Source organism: Bufo bufo, chromosome 2 (assembly GCF_905171765.1).
Source record: "Bufo bufo chromosome 2, aBufBuf1.1, whole genome shotgun sequence".
NCBI classification, from domain to species: Eukaryota; Metazoa; Chordata; class Amphibia; order Anura; family Bufonidae; genus Bufo; species Bufo bufo.
In genome coordinates, this window is record NC_053390.1 from 533,842,769 (window position 1) to 533,865,131 (window position 22,363).

Below are 22,363 nucleotides of genomic sequence, written 5' to 3' on the forward strand. Positions count from 1 at the left end.
ACATTATACACTGCTTGTTTCCATGGTTACAGACCACCCTGCAATCCATCAGTGGTGGTCGTGCTTGCACATTATAGGAAAAAGCATCAGCCTCTCTTGTGGCCAGGACAATGGGAGTGCACATAGGCTAGTGCTTTTTCCTATAGTGTGAAAGCACGACCACCACTGATGGATTGCAGGGTGGTCGTAGCCATGGAAACAAGCAGTGTATAATGTGATGGAAAAATGAATCCAGCCAGCAAAGGAGGCAATTTGGATAATAACAATATACACTGCTCAAAAAAATTAAAGGGAACACTTAAACAACACAATGTAACTCCAAGTCAATCACACTTCTGTGAAATCAAACTGTCCACTTAGGAAGCAACACTGAGTGACAATCAATTTCACATGCTGTTGTGCAAATGGGATAGACAACAGGTGGAAATTATAGGCAATTAGCAAGACGCCCCCAATAAAGGAGTGGTTCTGCAGGTGGTAACCACAGACCACTTCTCAGTTCCTATGCTTCCTGGCTGATGTTTTGGTCACTTTTGAATGCTGGCGGTGCTTTCACTCTAGTGGTAGCATGAGGCGGAGTCTACAACCCACACAAGTGGCTCAGGTAGTGCAGCTTATCCAGGATGGCACATCAATGCGAGCTGTGTCAAGAAGGTTTGCTGTGTCTGTCAGCGTAGTGTCCAGAGCATGGAGGCGCTACCAGGAGACAGGCCAGTACATCAGGAGACGTGGAGGAGGCCGTAGGAGGGCAACAACCCAGCAGGACCGCTACCTCCGCCTTTGTGCAAGGAGGAACAGGAAGAGCACTGCCAGAGCACTGCAAAATGACCTCCAGCAGGCCACAAATGTGCATGTGTCTGCTCAAACGGTCAGAAACAGACTCCATGAGGGTGATATGAGGGCCCAACGTCCACAGGTGGGGGTTGTGCTTACAGCCCAACACCGTGCAGGACGTTTGGCATTTGCCAGAGAACACAAGATTGGCAAATTCGCCACTGGCGCCCTGTGCTCTTCACAGATGAAAGCAGGTTCACACTGAGCACATGTGACAGACGTGACAGAGTCTGGAGACGCCGTGGAGAACGTTCTGCTGCCTGCAACATCCTCCAGCATGACCGGTTTGGCATTGGGTCAGTAATGGTGTGTTGTGGCATTTCTTTGGAGGGCCGCACAGCCCTCCATGTGATCGCCAGAGATAGCCTGAATGCCATTAGGTACTGAGATGAGATCCTCAGACCCCTTGTGAGACCATATGCTGGTGCGGTTGGACCTGGGTTCCTCCTAATGCAAGACAATGCTAGACCTCATGTGGCTGAAGTGTGTTAGCAGTTCCTGCAAGACAAAGGCATTGATGCTATGGGCTGGCCCGCCCGTTCCCCAGACCTGAATCCAATTGAGCACATCTGGGACATCATGTCTCGCTCTATCCACCAACGTCACGTTGCACCACAGACTGTCCAGGAGTTGGCAGATGCTTTAGTCCAGGTCTGGGAGGAGATCCCTCAGGAGACAGTCCGCCACCTCATCAGGAGCATGCACAGGCGTTGTAGGGAGGTCATACAGGCACGTGGAGGCCACACACACTACTGAGCCTCATTTTGACTTGTTTTAAGGACATTACATCAAAGTTGGATCAGCCTGTAGTATGTTTTTCCACTTTAATTTTGAGTGTGACTCCAAATCCAGACCTCCATGGGTTGAAAAATTTGATTTCCATTTTTTTAATTTTTGTGTGATTTTGTTGTCAGCACATTCAACTATGTAAAGAACAAAGTATTTCAGAAGAATATTTAATTAACTCAGATCTAGGATGTAGGGGTGCACCGAAATTTCGGCAGCCGAAAATATCGGCCGAAAATGCACCTAATCCACTTCGGCCGATATTGTTACATATCGGCCGAAAATATGGGGTGTGGGATTTGTCACCCACCATCTGCGGGCGGGCGCCGGGCGGGCGGTTTACTTTGTCACTGCATCTTAATTTTACCTTACAATCGTGAGGCTCCAGTAACTAACAACTCTGCAGGCAGAGCGGAGGGCGGCGTAACGTCACTTACTCACGTGACGCGCCTGCTCCGCCTCCTTCATTCATAAAGTGGGCGGAGCAGGTGCGTCACGTGAGTAAGTGACGTTACGCCGCCCTCCGCTCTGCCTGCAGAGTTGTTAGTTACTGGAGCCTCACGATTGTAAGGTAAAATAAAGATGCTGTGAGCAGCAGGGCCGGGGCTGTTATGGGTAGGGGGATCGGTCTATGGCACTGCTATGGGGAGGGGGGATCTGTGCACTGCTATGGGGAGGGGGGATCTGTGCACTGTTATGGGGAAAGGGATCTGTGCACTGTTATGGGGAAAGGGATCTGTGCACTGTTATGGGGAAAGGGATCTGTGCACTGTTATGGGGAAAGGGATCTGTGCACTGTTATGGGGAAAGGGATCTGTGCACTGTTATGCCCATAACAGTGCACATATCCCCCCCTCCATAACAGAGCCACCCACAGATCCCCCTCTCCATAACAGCGCCACCCACAGATCCCCCTCTCCATAACAGTGCACAGATCCCCCTCTCCATAACAGCACCACCCACAGATCCCCCTCTCCATAACAGCGCCACCCACAGATCCCCCTCTCCATAACAGCGCCACCCACAGATCCCCCTCTCCATAACAGCACCACCCACAGATCCCCCTCTCCATACCAGCGCCACCCACAGATCCCCCTCTCCATAACAGCGCCACCCACAGATCCCCCTCTCCATAGCGCCACCCACAGATCCCCCTCTCCATAGCGCCACCCACAGATCCCCCTCTCCATAGCGCCACCCACAGATCCCCCTCTCCATAACAGCGCCACCCACAGATCCCCCTCTCCATAACAGCGCCACCCACAGATCCCCCTCTCCATAACAGCGCCACCCACAGATCCCCCTTTCCATAGCGCCACCCACAGATCCCCCTCTCCATAACAGCGCCACCCACAGATCCCCCTCTCCATAACAGCGCCACCCACAGATCCCCCTCTCCATAACAGCGCCACCCACAGATCCCCCTCTCCATAACAGCGCCACCCACAGATGAATTTCATTCATGAAAAAGAATTATTAATAAAATCATTAAAAAAAAAGTATTTTAAAAGTATTTGGGCAAAAAGGCAGTTTCGGTTTCGGTTTTCGGTCAAGGGCATCCTGAATTTTCGGTTTCGGTTTCGGACCAGAATTTTCATTTCGGTGCACCCCTACTAGGATGTGTTATTTTTGTGTTCCCTTTATTTTTTTGAGCAGTGTATTAGTAAGAGGCTTGTATTAACTTTCTCTACATGATAAATGCCACTCTCACGACAACCCCTTTAATACAGGGACTTTTCTTCATGTTATCACCCCTCTTATCAGTCAGGGTGTACATGTGTTCTAACATTTGGGGGGAGGGTTGTAACCAAAGAACTGAGAAGATGGACACTTACACATCTAATCACTCCCCTTGCCTAATCAGGAAATTGCTCAATTCTGTGGCTCAAAAGTTAACTTGTTAACTGGCATCTGGATCATGGAGACTTTTAGTCTATTAAGTTGTTCTGATAATAGGTACATATGTGATATGTATACCTTTATATTCTAGCACAATCATGAATCTTATTTCTTTTTTAACACTTTTATGTAAAATTGCATGACTATAATGTACTGGGTGGTATTTGCACACGGTGCCAGGTGCCTAATTCAAGAAATTATGGGTGTGGGTATGATATGGTTTATTTTTTTATATAATTTAGGTTATATTTGTGTGAAAAGTGTACGATTGACCTGGGAATGAAAAGTTTAATGGCTGCACTCGATTGTGATATGGTCATATTACTGTGTGTATTCAAAAGTTGTGCGATACTGTGGTAATATCACAATGGTGTGAATATTGACAAGCTACATGATGATGACACAGTACTGCCTGTATTAATATTGTATGTCTTACAGTGATATCACCATTTTATGTGTATTCATAAATGCATGATAATGATATCACAATATCCGTATTTCAAATTAGTATGTGTGTATATTTCTAGACTGTGTTGTCACTGTAGTATGTGTATGTATTTCTAGACTGTGCTCTGTTGTGATGTCACTGTAGTAGGTGTATATATTTCTAGACTGTGCTCTGTTGTGATGTCACTGTAGTATGTGTATATATTTCTAGACTGTGCTCTGTTGTGATGTCACTGTAGTATGTGTATATATTTCTAGACTGTGCTCTGTTGTGATGTCACTGTAGAATGTGTATATATTTCTAGACTGTGGTCTGTTGTGAGGTCACTGTAGTATGTGTATATATTTCTAGACTGTGGTCTGTTGTGAGGTCACTGTAGTATGTGTATATATTTCTAGACTGTGCTCTGTTGTGATGTCACTGTAGTATGTATATATTTCTAGACTGTGCTCTGTTGTGATGTCACTGTAGTATGTGTGTATATTTCTAGACTGTGGTCTGTTGTGATGTCACTGTACTATGTGTATATATTTCTAGACTGTGGTCTGTTGTGATGTCCCGGTAGTATGTGTGTATATTTCTAGACTCCTGTGTTGTGATGTCACTGTAGAATGTGTTTATAACTGTTGTGATGTCACTGTAGTGTGTGTACATTTCTAGGCTATGCTCTGTTGTGATGTCACTGTTACAGTATGTGTATATTTCCAGATTGTGCTCTCTTGTGATGTCACTATAGTATTTGTGTATATTTCTTGACTTCTCTGTTGTAATGTCACTGTAGAATGTGTTTATAACTGTTGTGATGTCACTGTAGTGTGTGTACATTTCTAGGCTATGCTCTGTTGTGATGTCACTGTTACAGTATGTGTATATTTCCAGATTGTGCTCTCTTGTGATGTCACTATAGTATGTGTGTATATTTCTTGACTTCTCTGTTGTAATGTCACTGTAGAATGTGTGTATATTTCCTGACTCCTCTGTTGTGATGTCACTGTAGTATGTGTGTATATTTCTTGACTTCTCTGTTGTAATGTCACTGTAGTATGTGTGTATATTTCCTGACTCCTCTGTTGTGATGTCACTGTAGTATGTGTGTATATTTCCTGACTCCTCTGTTGTGATGTCACTGTAGTATGTGTGTATATTTCCTGACTCCTCTGTTGTGATGTCACTGTAGTATGTGTGTATATTTCCTGACTCCTCTGTTGTGATGTCACTGTAGTATGTGTGTATATTTCCTGACTCCTCTGTTGTGATGTCACTGTAGTATGTGTGTATATTTCCTGACTCCTCTGTTGTGATGTCACTGTAGTATGTGTGTATATTTCCTGACTCCTCTGTTGTGATGTCACTGTAGTATGTGTGTATATTTCCTGACTCCTCTGTTGTGATGTCACTGTAGTATGTGTGTATATTTCCTGACTCCTCTGTTGTGATGTCACTGTAGTATGTGTGTATATTTCCTGACTCCTCTGTTGTGATGTCACTGTAGTATGTGTGTATATTTCCTGACTCCTCTGTTGTGATGTCACTGTAGTATGTGTGTATATTTCCTGACTCCTCTGTTGTGATGTCACTATAGTATGTGTGTGTATATTTCCTGACTCCTCTGTTGTGATGTCACTATAGTATGTGTGTATATTTTAGACTGTGCTCTGCTGTTCTAAGGTTATTATACACACACCAAAACACATAGTAACATATAAATAAAATGTATCGAGAATGATTCTTTTCCAGGCCTCAAAAAAGCACAAACTAAAAACCTATACATTATAAGTGTCTCTATGGCCTACATTGACACAACTGCTGTAATTGCAGAATCTACCATAAATATCCTGTTCTTAGCAATAAGCAGATTTTGTGCTTGCATTTTTGTTTTCGGGTACTGCAAATAGTCATGACCTGGAATAACCTGTCCTTAGAACCTTCCTTGTGGCCTACATTGAAAATGTCATTGCTATGTCATACAGTTCTATATGCTGTGAAACAGATATAATGAAACCACTGAAAAGCAATTAAAAAGTATCCAGTAAATCTAGCTAATTGAGTTTCAACTGCAGAGGACACTATCTTTTGGTTACCTTTGGTCTGTCAATGAGCACATTAAATATGTAACTGCACAGATGTGAGATCTTACCAGATAATCCCTTCAAAAAGATTTTGGATGATAAGATGAGACTGTGTGACAGTAATCAGCAAAGTGACATGAGTCCATCCAAACTGTTAATAGGGGAGACAACATAACAATCAGTAAATAGGACAAAACTATGCTAGAGGCAAGGACAACTCACAGGCATGAAGTCAATTGCAGAGAGGAGTGTGAGAAAGACGGTAAAACAAATAAACCATGGAAAGGTGCTGTGTCATGTGACGGACACAGTGCTGGACCGCTTGTTGCAAAGTACAGCTCTGAAAAATGCCCTTTAAAGGGATTCTGTCACCTAGTTTTACCCTATAGAGCTGCGCCCCCTGTGAAGGAGCCCAGCACCGCCTGCATCCAGGAATCTCCTCCATGCTCACGAAGTTACAGTGCTGTAATCTCGCGATGCGCAAACTGGTGCATGCGCAGTGTCGGCAAAGTGTTTGTTCCCTTTGCTGGCATCAGCTTTAGTGAACGAACTGCGCATGCGCTAGCTCGCGCATTGCGAGATTACGGCACTGTAACTTCGTCAACTTGAGAGGATCTGCAGAAAATCCGCAAATCCAGGTGTGCAAACCTTGTGGCATCACATCCAGGAGGACTGGGGGCTGTAATCACTGCCAAAGATAGTGAGGAAAGGGTCTGAACACTTATGTCAATGCAAGATTTTAGTTTTTCATTTTCAACAAATTAGCAAAGATTTCAAACATTCTGTTTTCACTTTCTCATTATGGGGTACTGAGAGTAAAATAATGGGGAACAATTTAAACTTTTTATTTATTTTAACACAAGGCCACAACATAACAAAATGGGGAAAAAAAGTTAAAGGGTATGAAAACTGTACCTGTTTAAGAAAGATATATATATATATATATATATATATATATATATAAAAACAATTACACACAATAATTGTTAAAGGGAGTCTTTCACCTAAACTGACCATTATAGAACACTAACCCCATGATCTGCATTATAGTCCCCATATTGGAATGCTACTTACCGTATAGCTGTCTGTCGCTTATTTTCATTAAAAAACACTTATATTCAATATAATGAGGAATGAAGTGCGCAGGAGCGGCAAATCTCGTGAACGGCGCTGGCGCTGGATTTCTGAAGGACTAGGGCGGGCCAAAAGGGTGAAAGGGGAGGGGTTTCATATGAAAAGCGACGAGGGGACTGGGCACCGGCCGCTTGAACGCCGCCCCTGGGCATCTTTGGAACCTAATTAACATATTGAATATAAGTGTTTTTTAGCAAAAATAAGCGATGGACAGCTATACGGTAAGTAGCATTCAAATATGGGGACTATAATGCAGATTATGGGGTTAGTGTTCTATAATGGTCAGTTTAGGTGAAAGATTCCCTTTAAAGGGAACCTGTCAGAAGATTTGTGCCTACTAAACAGTACTTAGAAATGTGCACACTTTAATCCACTATGCTAGAGCCTGAGGTCAGTCTCAATCCCAGCAAATGCTCCAGGTCTCGTCTGCAAACTTGTCCCATTCCTCCCCCCTTGTCCTGATTGACAGCCCCAGAGTTCTCACACCTGCACTGCTCTTTCCAATCCTGCGCATGCACAATGTGCCAGGCACAAATGGTGTATGTGTAAGATTTTTATGTGGCACAAGACTGGGGCTGTCAATTAGGACAAAGAGGGAGGAGCAGAGAGCAGGATTTCCAAGTGAGATCTGGAGCACTTGATGGAACTGGGACCCCCCCAAGGGCATTTGCAAACTAATTTGCATCCACAATTAACCAGCTCAAGACCAAGACCAAATGCATTTTTTTAGCACATGCAGCTTTGAAAGCCATAACTTTTTTTAATTTTTTTTTTTTTTTATACCCAGTAAATGTAAAAAACAAATAAAGGAAACATAGTGTTAAAATACCTTTTTTAAATGATGTCCCCTTTCCAAATTAGTCATTTTCATACTGGGAATGTATGAGTTATAGCTGCTGGGGGCAAAGCTAAAAGCTGCAGTGTGGCATGTGGGGGTGTTTTTTTATATTTTATTTTCACTATTTTATACTTTGTGCACCCAAAAAAATTTAATTGCTGATTTTTCCTGTAACTTGGGCTGAAATTTTAGGCCCAGTTAGAAGGGACTACAGCCTTACCACAGAGCTGATCTGGTTCTGTCAAAGGGAATCTGTCACCACAGCTCTGGACTATTAAAATGCTGTAATACATAGGTAGTACCGCAGATAAGGAATTCAGAAAGCTGGTTTTTATTTCCCTACTGCCCCCCGTTCTCTTGCTGTAAGTGTTTAAATCTGCTCTGAAATACATTGTCAGGACTGCTGTGCATGTGCACAGGAGTGCGCTCCATTATGTTAGTATGGCACAGCATTTTAGCCTGTGTATTTCAGCACAGCTTTTAGTGCAGACAGCAGGGGAATGGGGTCAGTGGGAAAATATAAAATGGTGATCTGACTCCTTCCGGAGCCATGGTCAGAGATTCCCTTTAAAGAGCACCTGTCACCAAATCAAAAATGTGAGATACTTGCCTTTATGAATGTGGTTCCCCTCCACTGTGGAGTTATGTCCCCGGAGAATAGTGGTGCCATTCACTCCTCTTCTTTGCTAGGTGATGCTGCAACTTGACTCTCTGTGATCTCCATTAAGAGAATCAAGTAGCAGCATAATCTCGCAAGTCCAGGCTACGTCATAGTACAGATAGGACAGCGTCTCACTCAGACCAGAATGAGACGTTGCCGAGAAGAGCCCGGCAGCAGCTGTGTCTTATGGAGACGCTGGCCCGTCAGAACTATGATCCCGCACAGTCTTGTGAGAACTTCCAGTTTTCGCGAGATCATGCTACAAATTGCTTCCAAACCACCCCTAGCAAAGAAGAGTAGCAACAGGGACGTCCTCACAGTTATATGCTGTCTGCAAAGACATTTAAAGAGGCTCTGTCACCAGGATCAACCCTATTAAACGGGGCCGGAGCTCTGGCGCAGCACAGCAGTGCACGGCAAAAAAAAAAAATACACTATGTACTATAGCTTCACTACACGGAGATCTGCTCAGAAAGCCAATATACATATTACTACTTTATTCACAAGCACAATACATGATCATAAAGACACCAGTAATATGTGTTAGCTTCATGTATCTCTAGGTGGTAATGCTATAGCTCAGTGATAAGTGGTCTGCCATGCATGTAGAGATCCTAAATTCCAGTCCCAGGTGAGACTTACATAAACTTTTTTTGTTATATATATTTTTTCCTCTCTCATTTAACCTATAATAAAAGGCAATACTGTAATAAATAATATCTAATCATATAATAACAATAAAAGACCTTACAATATTGAGAATAGTGTTTGTTTGCTTAGAAAACTGAAACCTATTACAGTTTTTTTCATAGGCACAATGTATGATTATAAAGAAACCAGCAATATTAGCTTTTTAAGCCTAAAAACATTATTCTCAATATTATAGAAAAAAAAGGATATAAAAACTTTGATTATGGGTAAAAATGTGGAAGAAAAAATATCTGAAGAAAAAAAACCTTGAAGTGTCTCTGAAGATTCAAACCTGGGATCTCTACATACAAAACCAAACACCACAAAGCTATAGCATTAACACATATAGATGCATGTTTTTTCTATACTTCTAAGCTAACAGATATTACCGATGTCTTTATAATCATATATTGTGCTTGTGAATAAAGTAGTGATATGTATATTAGCTTTCTGAGCATATCTCAATGTGGGACTGCTATAGTACATAGTGTATTTGATATGTAGATGCTAAGACACGGCCCTGCACTCAGCATGAAGTCTAGCCCTGCCAATCAAGTGGACCTGGAAAAAATGAGGCTATAGACCAGGGATCAGCAACCTTCGGCACTCCAGCTGTTGTGAAACTACAATTCCCAGCATGCTCCATTCATTTATATGGGAGTTCTAAGAAGAAAAGAGCAAGTAGGCATGCTGGGAGTTGTAGTTTCACAACAGCTGGAGTGCCGGAGGTTGCCTACCCCTGTTATAGACTATTCTTATGTGTTTGTTGTGATTTCTCCTAGTAATACATGCAGGACCTGTGTGTCCAGGATGCTGCAGTCTTCACCTTGAAAACTGCCTGGTGTGCGTTTTCCTCCCTATTGACAGCCTGTGTGAGCTGCCCTCCTTGGAATCCCTCCACACATATATGCTGTGAATAACCTCCTGCTGTTGTTATCTCTAGCACTGTCACAAGGGAGGGGAAGAGCAGAGAGAGCCATCAGAAACTGGAGCAGAGCCGTGACATATATGTCACATTCAGCAGCACCAGCAACTAGATGAAGGAATTACACATACTCACACTCTGCAGATGCAAATGATATTGCAATTAGGAAGCAATTCAAGGTAAAGATGATCCATACCCTTTAAATATATATACTGAAAAGTCTGGCTAGATGCAAAATGAAGCAAAACAAGCTTCTTTTTTTTTTTCAAACAAGTTAGCCCTAATAATAACAACAAGACTACGCATACAAATTGTATGTCAAAATACCACAGTCATTAAGTGGTTAGTAGCATTTGTTGCTGCTTATGTAGCCTACTATAATTTAAGGTACTCTTAGGCTCCATTCACACGTCCGCAAAATGGGTCCGCATCCTTTCCACAATTTTGCGGAATGGGTGCGGACCCATTCATTCTCTATGGGAAACAGAATGGATGCGGACAGCACACAGTGTGCTGTCTGCAGCCGCAATTGCGGAGCGCGGTCCCGATTTTGGGTCCGCAGCTCCGCAAAAAGATAGAGCATGTCCTATTCTTGTCCGCAGCTTGCGGACAAGAATAGGCATTTCTATGGGGGTGACGGGCTGGTGTGTTGCGGACCCGCAATTTGCGGGTCCGCAACACACCACGGACGTGTGAATGTAGCCTTATGCTGTGTTTAAAGATGCTCTCCTGTTTCATAAAGAATACTTTATCTGCCCAGAGTACCCCATACACTGATGGAAAAAATGAAATCAGCTCACCGGTCCACAAAATTAAACAGCCGTTGTTAACATGTTTACAGAAGTCATGTTTCCCGGAGAATAACTGGACTTGAGGCCAGGTTGTTATGAACTCACATAAAAAAAATCAAACAAACCAGGTTTGCAACCCCTTAATACTTCAAAAATAAATCACAAAAAGGGGAGATGCTAAAAAGGACCAAACAAAAAATATTTATTAAGCGATCATCAATGTAGGAATAAGTAAATATAAAAAACCTTTGTTAGTTCACACCAAATGCTACTACTCATAATAACTTCAAGCTGGGACACTTTCTTTTTCAAAGCCCACGGCCATCATAGCGCCGGAGCGCGGTCCCTGTGAGAGAGGGGCTGCACATTGTTATTGCCTATGTACACTTAGATTTGGCACTAGATATTCCGTCACATTCTAGGCTCCTGATGAGACATCATTATATATGTGGAAACATGCTGAGCCGCAATTACAAGTTGATGTGTAGCCTTTTAGAGTAAAGAGGGCAAATTGCTACATTAATAGTAACATTTCATAGAGATGACTGTTTTGGTGATTTACCAGCTGCATGAGTGGTAAATCGCCGATTGCTCTCATAACTAACAGGAGAGATGAGGGCACAACTGTATAACAACAGTCTCCATTGAAATAGTTCCTATTTTGGTTGTGGTTTGGGACGTTTGGGCATATATTATAACTCAAATAAGCTGCCTACGTCCGCTTACCAGTATCATTACACCATTGCTGACTCAATTTGGTTTGAGGGATAGTTGCCCTGAGGGTCATTCTATTTCAACCTTCAGCCTTTGTAAAAGAAAATGTATCCCAGCTTGAAGTTATTATATAAGTAAGTAGCATTTGGTGTGAACTAACAAGGGGGGTTTTTATTCACTTATTCCTACATTGATGATAGTTTAATATTTTTGTTTTTAGCCCCCCCCCCCCCCCCCCGTTTTTGTGATTATTTTTCAGGTTATTATGAAGGAGAAGATAATAATTTGAACTCTAACATCCACAATAGGTAGAAAAAAATGTTAATTTAAATAATTTTATTATAAAAACATAATAAAAACAGGATGCACGCATCGCTGTAAAAAACAAACAAAAAGCAATCACTTAATTTCTGTTTTTAATATGTTTATGAAATAACATGGACTCTTTTTAAATCAATATTTTTTCTGCAATCTGAAGTTCACATTATTATCTTCTTCATACGACGAACTCTGCATATTTTTGTCTCATATACCTGTTTTTCATGCCAGCACGTTCCTTCCAGTTTTCCCAGCATTGCTGCATCCTGGCAAAATGTATACAAGCAGAACTTCCTGTTCTCATCTTCCTACTGGGTTACCGAACCAAACCCAGTATGCTTTGCTCCATAATGGGTCACAGGATTTGCCCCACTTGTCCCACTGTTTTCACGACAGCAGCCACACCCACTGGAACTCCCTTCTCCAAGTTAGCTAGACGGCCCCGTGAAACATTACATAGCAAAGCATTTTGGTTAGAAAAATCCAGCAGGAAGCTAAGGAAAACAGGAAGCTCTGTGTGTAAACATCCTGCCAGGATGCAGTGAAGCTTAGAAAAGAGCAAGGAAAGTGTTGATATGAAATACAGGCATAGGGGGCTAAAATATGCAGTGTTTGGGATATACTGGGCACATAAAATGATCATTATGAAAATGGAGAACCCCTTAAAGGCACAACTCCAGTCACACTCGATCCCACATCTTCCTTTCTAGTCATAATCAAGAGCACTAAGAACCAGAAATGAGGGCTACATAAGCTTATGTGCGACCATTTTATAGCTCCAATGGATCTAAAATGAAACTTAAAAAAAAGTTTAAATGAAAAATCTACAGCTTCTATACTGTCCTATAGGTCTTCTTGTTTACAGACTTCAAACAAGCCTTGTGTTGTCTGATCCTACAGTCATAATTCATTCAGTGTGAAAGGAGAATATCTGCAGGATCAGACAACACAGAGCTTGTTTGTAGTCTGTAACCAAGGTGACACATAGGACTGCATATACGCTGCAGACACAAATCAGAAGGATGTTTTTTTAAAAGGTTGCTTACTTTTTAATTCTAGATGCTTTGGATAAATAAAAATGGTTGTAAAGGTGTACATAAGTTTTAAGGTGTTCTTCAACCTGGGAGACAGGTATTCCCCACCTGTCTTTTGACCAACAAAATAGTGGCTCTGTCAGAAGGGATCAGGTAAGTATGCGTGACTTCACAGGTCCAGAGAGAAAAGGGAGAACCAAAATTTGTTCAAAAAGTGGAGAAGTATTTTAACCCCTTAAGGATTCAGCCCTATTTCACCTTAATCCCTTAAGGACTCGGCCCTATTTCACCTTACGGACTTGGCCATTTTTTGCAAATCTGACCAGTGTCACTTTAAGTGCTGATAACTTTAAAACGCTTTGACTTATCCAGGCCATTCTGAGATTGTTTTTTCGTCACATATTGTATTTCATGACACTGGTAAAATGAAGTAAAAAAAATTCATTTTTATTTATAAAAAAAATACCAAATTTACCAAAAATGTGAAAAAAATAGCAAATTTCTGAGTTTCAATTTCTCTACTTCTATAATACATAGTACGCCAAAGAGAGAAAATTATAAATATATAAAATTTATTAGCGTCTCCATATGAGACAAATCACATTAAAAGCACATAGAAAACAGTAGATGGTGGAAAATGAGCACACAAGATAACACGGAGCACAACTAACACCTGGAATGGCAAATAGATACAGACAATGAGTATATAAATATAGCACTAATGTGCATGTGGGCCAAACAGGATATCAAAAATACATGTAGTCAGGCAAAACTATAGAAGCTAAGTAAAGGTATCATATATAGTAACCAAAATATGCATATAAAGTGCAGAGTGCAAATATATCAAAGTACATGGATAGCAGAAGCTAAATAGTTCACTGTAAAGCCATAGACAAAGTACCTGTGTAGTGCTCCAGCAACCCCAACGTACGTTTCACGCAAGGCTTCTTCAGGGGGAGGTGTGAAGAAGCCCTGCGTGAAACGTACGTTGGGGTTGCTGGAGCACTACACAGGTACTTTGTCTATGGCTTTACAGTGAACTATTTAGCTTCTGCTATCCATGTACTTTGATATATTTGCACTCTGCACTTTATATGCATATTTTGGTTACTATATATGATACCTTTACTTAGCTTCTATAGTTTTGCCTGACTACATGTATTTTTGATATCCTGTTTGGCCCACATGCACATTAGTGCTATATTTATATACTCATTGTCTGTATCTATTTGCCATTCCAGGTGTTAGTTGTGCTCCGTGTTATCTTGTGTGCTCATTTTCCACCATCTACTGTTTTCTATGTGCTTTTATTGTGATTTGTCTCATATGGAGAAGCTAATAAAATTTATATATTTATAATATTATTGAGTGCGAGCCCTATTTTTCTCTTTGGCGTACTACCATACGTGCTGGCTCTGCACGGGTACTCACTTCTGTGAGTCATTCATTATTGGTGCTTATTCTATAATACATAGTAATACCTCCAAAAATAGTTATTACTTTACATTCCCCATATGTCTACTTCATGTTTGGATCATTTTGGGAATGATATTTTATTTTTTGGGGATGTTACAAGGCTTAGAAGTTTAGAAGCAAATCTTTGCGAGGCTTACATAATAGAAACCACCCAAAAATGACCCCATTCTATAAACTACACCCCTCAAGGTATTCAGAACTGATTTTACAAACTTTGTTAACCCTTTAGGTGTTCCACAAGAATTAATGGAAAAATAGAGATACAATTTAAAAATTTCACTTTTTTGGCAAATTTTCCATTTTAATAAATTTTTTCCAGTTACAAAGCAAGGGTTAACAGCCAAACCAAACTCAATATTTATGGCCCTGATTCTGTAGTGTACAGAAACACCCCATATGTGGTCGTAAACCGCTGTACGGGCACACTGCAGGGCGCAGAAGGAAAGGAATGCCATACGGTTTTTGGAAGGCAGATTTTGCTGGACTGGTTTTTTTTACACCATGTCCCATTTGAAGCCCCCCTGATGCACCCCTAGAGTAGAAACTCCAAAAAAGTGGCCCCATTTTAGAAACTACGGGATAGGGTGGCAGTATTGTTGGTACTAGTTTAGGGTACATATGATTTTTGGTTGCTCTATATTACACTTTTTGTGAGGCAAGATAACAAGAAATAGCTGTTTTGGCACCGTTTTTTTATTTTTTGTTATTTACAACATTCATCTGACAGGTTAGATCATGTGATATTTTTATAGACCAGGTTGTCACGAATGCGGTATGTATACTTTTTTTTTTATTTATGTAAGTTTTACACAATGATTTCATTTTTGAAGAAAAAAAAAAATCATGTTTTAGTGTTTCCATATCCTGAGAGCCATAATTTTTTCAGTTTTTGGGCGATTACCTTGGGTAGGGTATGATTTTTGCGGAATGAGATGAAGGTTTTATTGGCACTATTTTGGGGTGCGTGTGACTTTTTGATCGCTTGCTATTACACTTTTTGTGATGTAAGGTGAAAAAAAAAATGGTTTATTTAGCACAGTTTTTATTTTACATTTTTTACGGTGTTCATCTGAGGGGTTAGGTCATGTGATATTTTTATAGAGCCGGTCGATACGGACGCGGCGATACCTAATATGTATACTTTTTTTCTCCCCCCCCCCCCCCCCCCCCTATTTTACCAATTTTTTTTTTTTACTTTATTTGGGGAAAATGACGTTTTTGTTTATTTTGGGGGGAAAACTTTATTTTTTAAACTTTTTTTTTTTCACTTTATTTTTTGTCCCACTTTGGGACTTGAACTTTTGGGAGTATATTCCTTTACAATGCATTCCAATACTTCTGTATTGGAATGCATTGGCTGTATGAGTAATACTGTGTGTATTACTCATACAGCTTCCGGGGCCTGTGAGATCCAGGGCGCTGCCTTCCATGCCATCGGGTCCCCCCCACAGCCCCATGGGGACCCGATGGCACCGCCGCCGGACCAGGTAAAAGCGGGACTCCCCCGCGCATTTAGCCGAGGTGCCTGCTCAATGATTTGAGCAGGCACCTTGTTCCGATCACCGCCCGCAGATCTGAAGTGGATTTCACCCTCTGCATTGCAAAGGGTGGAATCCGCTGTGATAATCCACCGCATAAACCATCAATTCATAGGTCAATTTACGCTTAAATATCCAAATTTATGGTACTGTAATATGCTTTCTCACAGAAAGGCCACCTATAAAACGTAACCTTTATTATACTGCTATAAAAATGAAAGTCCCCTATTGTTCAAAATACTTTAAACACAGAAGAACAAAAAGGGCTAGCGATGGGTTAAATTCACCCTACAATCACCCTATGTAACTGATAGCCCTGCCTATCAAAAATGGAATGGTCGCCCGATAAGGGCAATCCTGCATCAGGAACCTCCTAGGCCCTGACCGGACAGAGGGCCACCCCTGAAAAATGGCAGTACGGGTGTACAACATGTTTAAAAAACCTGGCACAAATGTCACTCGTGGCGCTGATACTATGACTTGTGTGCTGCGATTCAGTATCACCCGTGAATTCAATGCTCGTCACTAGAAACATAGCAATACTGTACCTCAAATACTTTCTACAATGAGAGGTAAACCCCACAATCATATACTGATATCCAATTATATATTCTCCTATATATCCATTAAATTAGACAGATTGAAATATTGTCGTATTCACAAATCATGTGTCCTGCCCAGATACAGCCACTACCACATAATAGTGTCTCCAGTTGCACCCTTAAGACAATAAATAAAGTATCTATAGCCACTACATATAATAAACAATAGGAGCTTCCACCGGGGTATAGGGAAAGCTTGTTACTTGCATGAGCCCAAGGAACGATGTATTTGATGTCCTGGATGATGGGTCCTACATCATGTGGTCTGAGCCTGGTATTGCTCCTGTGGATCCAGGCTCAGACCACATGACCTAGCACCACGAGTTACATTTGTGCCAAGTTTGTTAAACGTGTTGTTCACCCCTACTGCCATTTTTTTGGGGGGTGGTCTTCTTTCCAGTCAGGGAATTAATTATAGGAGGTGCCTGATACGGGATTGGCCTTATTGGGGCGGCCATTCCTTTTTGATAGGCAGGGCTATTAGTTACAATGGCTGATTGTAGGGTGTTGGTTCTGTTGCGTTTAAAGTATTTTTAACAACAGGAGACTTTCATTTTATTAACAGTATAATAAAGGTTCTGTTTTATAGGTGGCCATTCTATGAGAAACGGGTTGATACTGACTCCTGCCTGGTCAGTTCAGTGATTTGTCATACCCTAATACGCTGCAGATTTCCTGCACAAAAATCCACAGAAACAAATCTGCTGTGTATCCTTCCTGTGTGGATGTACCCTAAATGGTTCTTCAAAAGCACCAACGATCACAGATAGCATTGGATTAAATGGATATATGCAGTCCAGTGTATATACAGGAGTCTTAGCACTTGGCAAAGGATATCATTAGACAGGAAAAAAAGGACGGATACAAACCATGTAAAACTGGAGACGGTAGTGCTTCTTCACTAGGCTCAAGACAAACATGCAGAAACCTGTGTGACAGAAGATAAAAACATTCATACGGTTTAATATACATTTGTGCATCCAGCGAGAGGAAACATCTAAGGCTTCGTTCACATCTCTGGTAAACGTGGAGTTCACCGGATCCAGCATTGCCGGATACTGCTGTTCACCGCCGGACTCCATAGACTATAATGGGATCCGGCAGGGATCCAGCCGCTTCAGGTCAGACAAGCAGAGAACTTCTCTAGCGATACCAGTTACACACTGCATTAATAGCAAAAACATATTTCCGACAATGGAAAATATTTTCGGCAGAAAATACATTTTCGCTTATTCACTGTTGCCAACAATCATATTCACTTACCGTTGGTTTTTTTAAATAAAAAATAAATAATAAAAATTAAAAAAAACTGTATCCAGCCGCTTTTCTGACTGGTGTAGTACAGGGGCTTTTTTTCTCGCCGTATTATGGAGGTAACACGAGGTATAGCTCTCTCAGGTGTTGTGTATATAATACGGAGACAATAACGCACACGTACTATACCCATCTTTGTTAATTTTTTTGTCGAAATGTATGTATTTTAATTAAGGTTACAGTGTGTATAGGGGTATGGAAACTACAGTATATACTGCATAATTATTAGGTTATCATTGTATATACAGTATGTTTTGTGCTCCCAGAAAATGCTGATTTTGGTAACATGGCAGCTGTTTACCACGTACAGCAGGCATTTTTAATGCGTTTATGTTCCAGTGTTTTTAATAACACAAGCTGTGATGTACGCACATTGGGTATATATAAGCTTTACACAATATATTGTTTTGACATTGCTTCTGTATGTACATTTCCGCTTAGATGTGTGTTTGAGGTGCATTTTGTATGTTTAGTTTTTTTAATAACTCCACTTTTTCACAACATTACATCAAGGTGGACATAGTCCATCAAGGCAACTGCAATTATCGGTTTTCTGGAAATATATAGGTTTTGGGCGTTCACTTACTTTTCAAGGAGTGTAATCCCTATATTTTTTGTTACTTTTTAAAATTTCCATCTTAAAATCAGATTTTTGGTCTTTTCTAGTTCTGATGCTTTCATGAAGTTATGTGCATGTAACTTTAGGCCTAAGTTGTTTGTGGCAACTCTACACATATTGAAGTTTAGGAGGTGTGGTGCATATAACTTTCTGTTCACTTTTATGCACTAACATCAATTTTTATTGAAAAATTTTTTAATTTTGTCATAAAATTGCAGTAAAGGGTTTTCCAAGAGTTTACAACTGATCCGGGACCCCCCCCAATCAGCTGTTTGAGAAGGAACCTGCACTCCTGTGAGCACTGCGGCCTTCTCCGTGCTCACCACGGCACGCAGCCTCATTCCCTTCTATGGGGCTGAGCTGCACCTAGTCACAGGCCTAGGAAAAGCTGAGATCTGTCTGCAGATTTGGACCTATGAAACTGGCTGATCTGTGGCATGTGCGCATTTATGTTGGTCCCATGGTCATATGTGCTCACATTGCTGAGAACAATGAGGTTTTTATACAGGGAGTGCAGAATTATTAGGCAAGTTGTATTTTTGAGGATTAATTTTATTATTGAACAACAACCATGTTCTCAATGAACCCAAAAAACTCATTAATATCAAAGCTGAATATTTTTGGAAGTAGTTTTTAGTTTGTTTTTAGTTTTAGCTATTTTAGGGGGATATCTGTGTGTGCAGGTGACTATTACTGTGCATAATTATTAGGCAACTTAACAAAAAACAAATATATACCCATTTCAATTATTTATTTTTACCAGTGAAACCAATATAACATCTCAACATTCACAAATATACATTTCTGACATTCAAAAACAAAACAAAAACAAATCAGTGACCAATATAGCCACCTTTCTTTGCAAGGACACTCAAAAGCCTGCCATCCATGGATTCTGTCAGTGTTTTGATCTGTTCACCATCAACATTGCGTGCAGCAGCAACCACAGCCTCCCAGACACTGTTCAGAGAGGTGTACTGTTTTCCCTCCTTGTAAATCTCACATTTGATGATGGACCACAGGTTCTCAATGGGGTTCAGATCAGGTGAACAAGGAGGCCATGTCATTAGATTTTCTTCTTTTATACCCTTTCTTGCCAGCCACGCTGTGGAGTACTTGGACGCGTGTGATGAAGCATTGTCCTGCATGAAAATCATGTTTTTCTTGAAGGATGCAGACTTCTTCCTGTACCACTGTTTGAAGAAGGTGTCTTCCAGAAACTGGCAGTAGGACTGGGAGTTGAGCTTGACTCCATCCTCAACCCGAAAAGGCCCCACAAGCTCATCTTTGATGATACCAGCCCAAACCAGTACTCCACCTCCACCTTGCTGGCGTCTGAGTCGGACTGGAGCTCTCTGCCCTTTACCAATCCAGCCACGGGCCCATCCATCTGGCCCATCAAGACTCACTCTCATTTCATCAGTCCATAAAACCTTAGAAAAATCAGTCTTGAGATATTTCTTGGCCCAGTCTTGACGTTTCAGCTTGTGTGTCTTGTTCAGTGGTGGTCGTCTTTCAGCCTTTCTTACCTTGGCCATGTCTCTGAGTATTGCACACCTTGTGCTTTTGGGCACTCCAGTGATGTTGCAGCTCTGAAATATGGCCAAACTGGTGGCAAGTGGCATCTTGGCAGCTGCACGCTTGACTTTTCTCAGTTCATGGGCAGTTATTTTACGCCTTGGTTTTTCCACACGCTTCTTGCGACCCTGTTGACTATTTTGAATGAAACGCTTGATTGTTCGATGATCACGCTTCAGAAGCTTTGCAATTTTAAGAGTGCTGCATCCCTCTGCAAGATATCTCACTATTTTTGACTTTTCTGAGCCTGTCAAGTCCTTCTTTTGACCCATTTTGCCAAAGGAAAGGAAGTTGCCTAATAATTATGCACACCTAATATAGGGTGTTGATGTCATTAGACCACACCCCTTCTCATTACAGAGATGCACATCACCTAATATGCTTAATTGGTAGTAGGCTTTCGAGCCTATACAGCTTGGAGTAAGACAACATGCATAAAGAGGATGATGTGGTCAAAATACTCATTTGCCTAATAATTCTGCACGCAGTGTATATGCAAATGAGACTTTAGGAGCCACGAGGGCGTTGTTGTTACTCCTAGAGGCTAAGCTCTCTCTGCAACTGCCACGTCCTCTCCACTTTGATTGACAGATTCAGGAAGAGTAAACATTGTCATGCCTGCCCCTGTCAATTAAAGTGGAGAGGGCACGGCAATTGCAAAGAGAGCAGAGCCTCTAGGTGTAATGACAACGCCCCCGTTGCTCCTAGAGGCTCATTTGCATAAAATAAAATATTTTTCTCAGCAATACAGGCACAAGCGCACATGTAACAGGTCAGCCAGTGTCATAGGTACAACTCTGCTGACAGGTGCCCTTTAAGTCAGAATGCTGGGGTTATGGGAGAAGTGAGTAAGTACACAAATCTATATGCCAAGTATTGTAACTTCCACAGAGCTGTATGATAGTGGGAGGCATGGTGAACTACCATTCTAAACTCCTCCTCACTGCTGGCATAGTAGTGTCAAACTGAGGACATAGGACCCCTTACATACTGATGGTGGTCCCAGCAGTTGGACTCACACAAGTATGCCATATCATTCAAGTCAATGTGACTGCGGAGGCCTTTGATTGGCTGCAGTGGTCATGGAAATAAGCTGCTTCCTGATCCCCCAGGAACCGGAAGCATTCAGGAACGAAGCAACGACGGGACCACATACAGATGAATTGGATTTTTTATGTTAAGGACCACAGGTTAGGACCTCTGGGATTGCTGGCTCCAAGGCAACCCCTTTAATATTTGCAGAGCATGACAACATACCACAGATGTATGTCAAACAACTGCTAATGCCTGTACGTTAGAGGAGTGGTTGACAGTCTTCATATACATGGTCTTCAGTATTCTAACTCAACCTTACAACTAGTTTGCTTTTCCATTCATAGTCAACAAAGAAGCGAAACATAATGACTGCACATAAAGTGGTAAGGTAGTATACTATGGCAACTTACCTATGACATAAAGTGCAAATGATATAAAACGATGATAGCGGATGAGGAATTGGAGAAATTCTTCCCTTTGTATAAAAGTAGCAAAATAGTCTGCCAGAGTCTCCCCATAGAAAAAGTAGTTAACACACAGAAGGAAGTACCTGAAAGAAAGGACATTAAGATGATTGAACCTGTCAAGATGTTTAATAGAAGTTATCATGTGATTTTGGTGTAGATATTTACACAGAAAAGTGGCATTCCATAATTTTTTGACATATATTAATAGACCTTACTAGCAGTGTGATTAGTTTCATCCCCACTCAGTTGCATCCATATATTTAGAACCCCATCATCACGAGCAGCTTCCGTCATGGGATCACCAGTCTAACCACCAATCCAGAGATTGCTCTTCCGTGCAGACAGGATGTCAGTCTTCCCTGTATGGCTGACTTCCTTTGAACTTCTAGACAGCATCATCATCTATCAAATCTTTAAGCTCTTCCTTCCTTGTTTCACTGTATACCCCACGTGTACATAGTGTTGGTGAAGATATCATTTCTGTCCTATCTAAGAGACCAGACATACAGTGATCTAGTAAGCAAGACCCTACAATGATTAGCTGCAGTTATACAACTCCCCTGACTCACACTGCATTTCTGTTCTATCTGCTG

The 22,363-nt window shown here is 41.4% G+C and overlaps 1 protein-coding gene across 1 annotated transcript in view; it reads right to left on the reverse strand.

Annotated features, from left to right (window-relative positions):
- Nucleotides 1–22,363, reverse strand: part of CDS1 (CDP-diacylglycerol synthase 1) — a 91,896-nt gene that overhangs the window by 25,059 nt on the left and 44,474 nt on the right. Inside the window, exons 5-7 of the mRNA XM_040417996.1 lie at nucleotides 21,714–21,853; nucleotides 17,627–17,685; nucleotides 6,105–6,187 (exon numbers count right to left, since the gene is read on the reverse strand). Coding sequence (XP_040273930.1) covers nucleotides 6,105–6,187; nucleotides 17,627–17,685; nucleotides 21,714–21,853 — 282 coding nt within the window. The remainder of the gene's footprint in view (nucleotides 1–6,104; nucleotides 6,188–17,626; nucleotides 17,686–21,713; nucleotides 21,854–22,363) is intronic.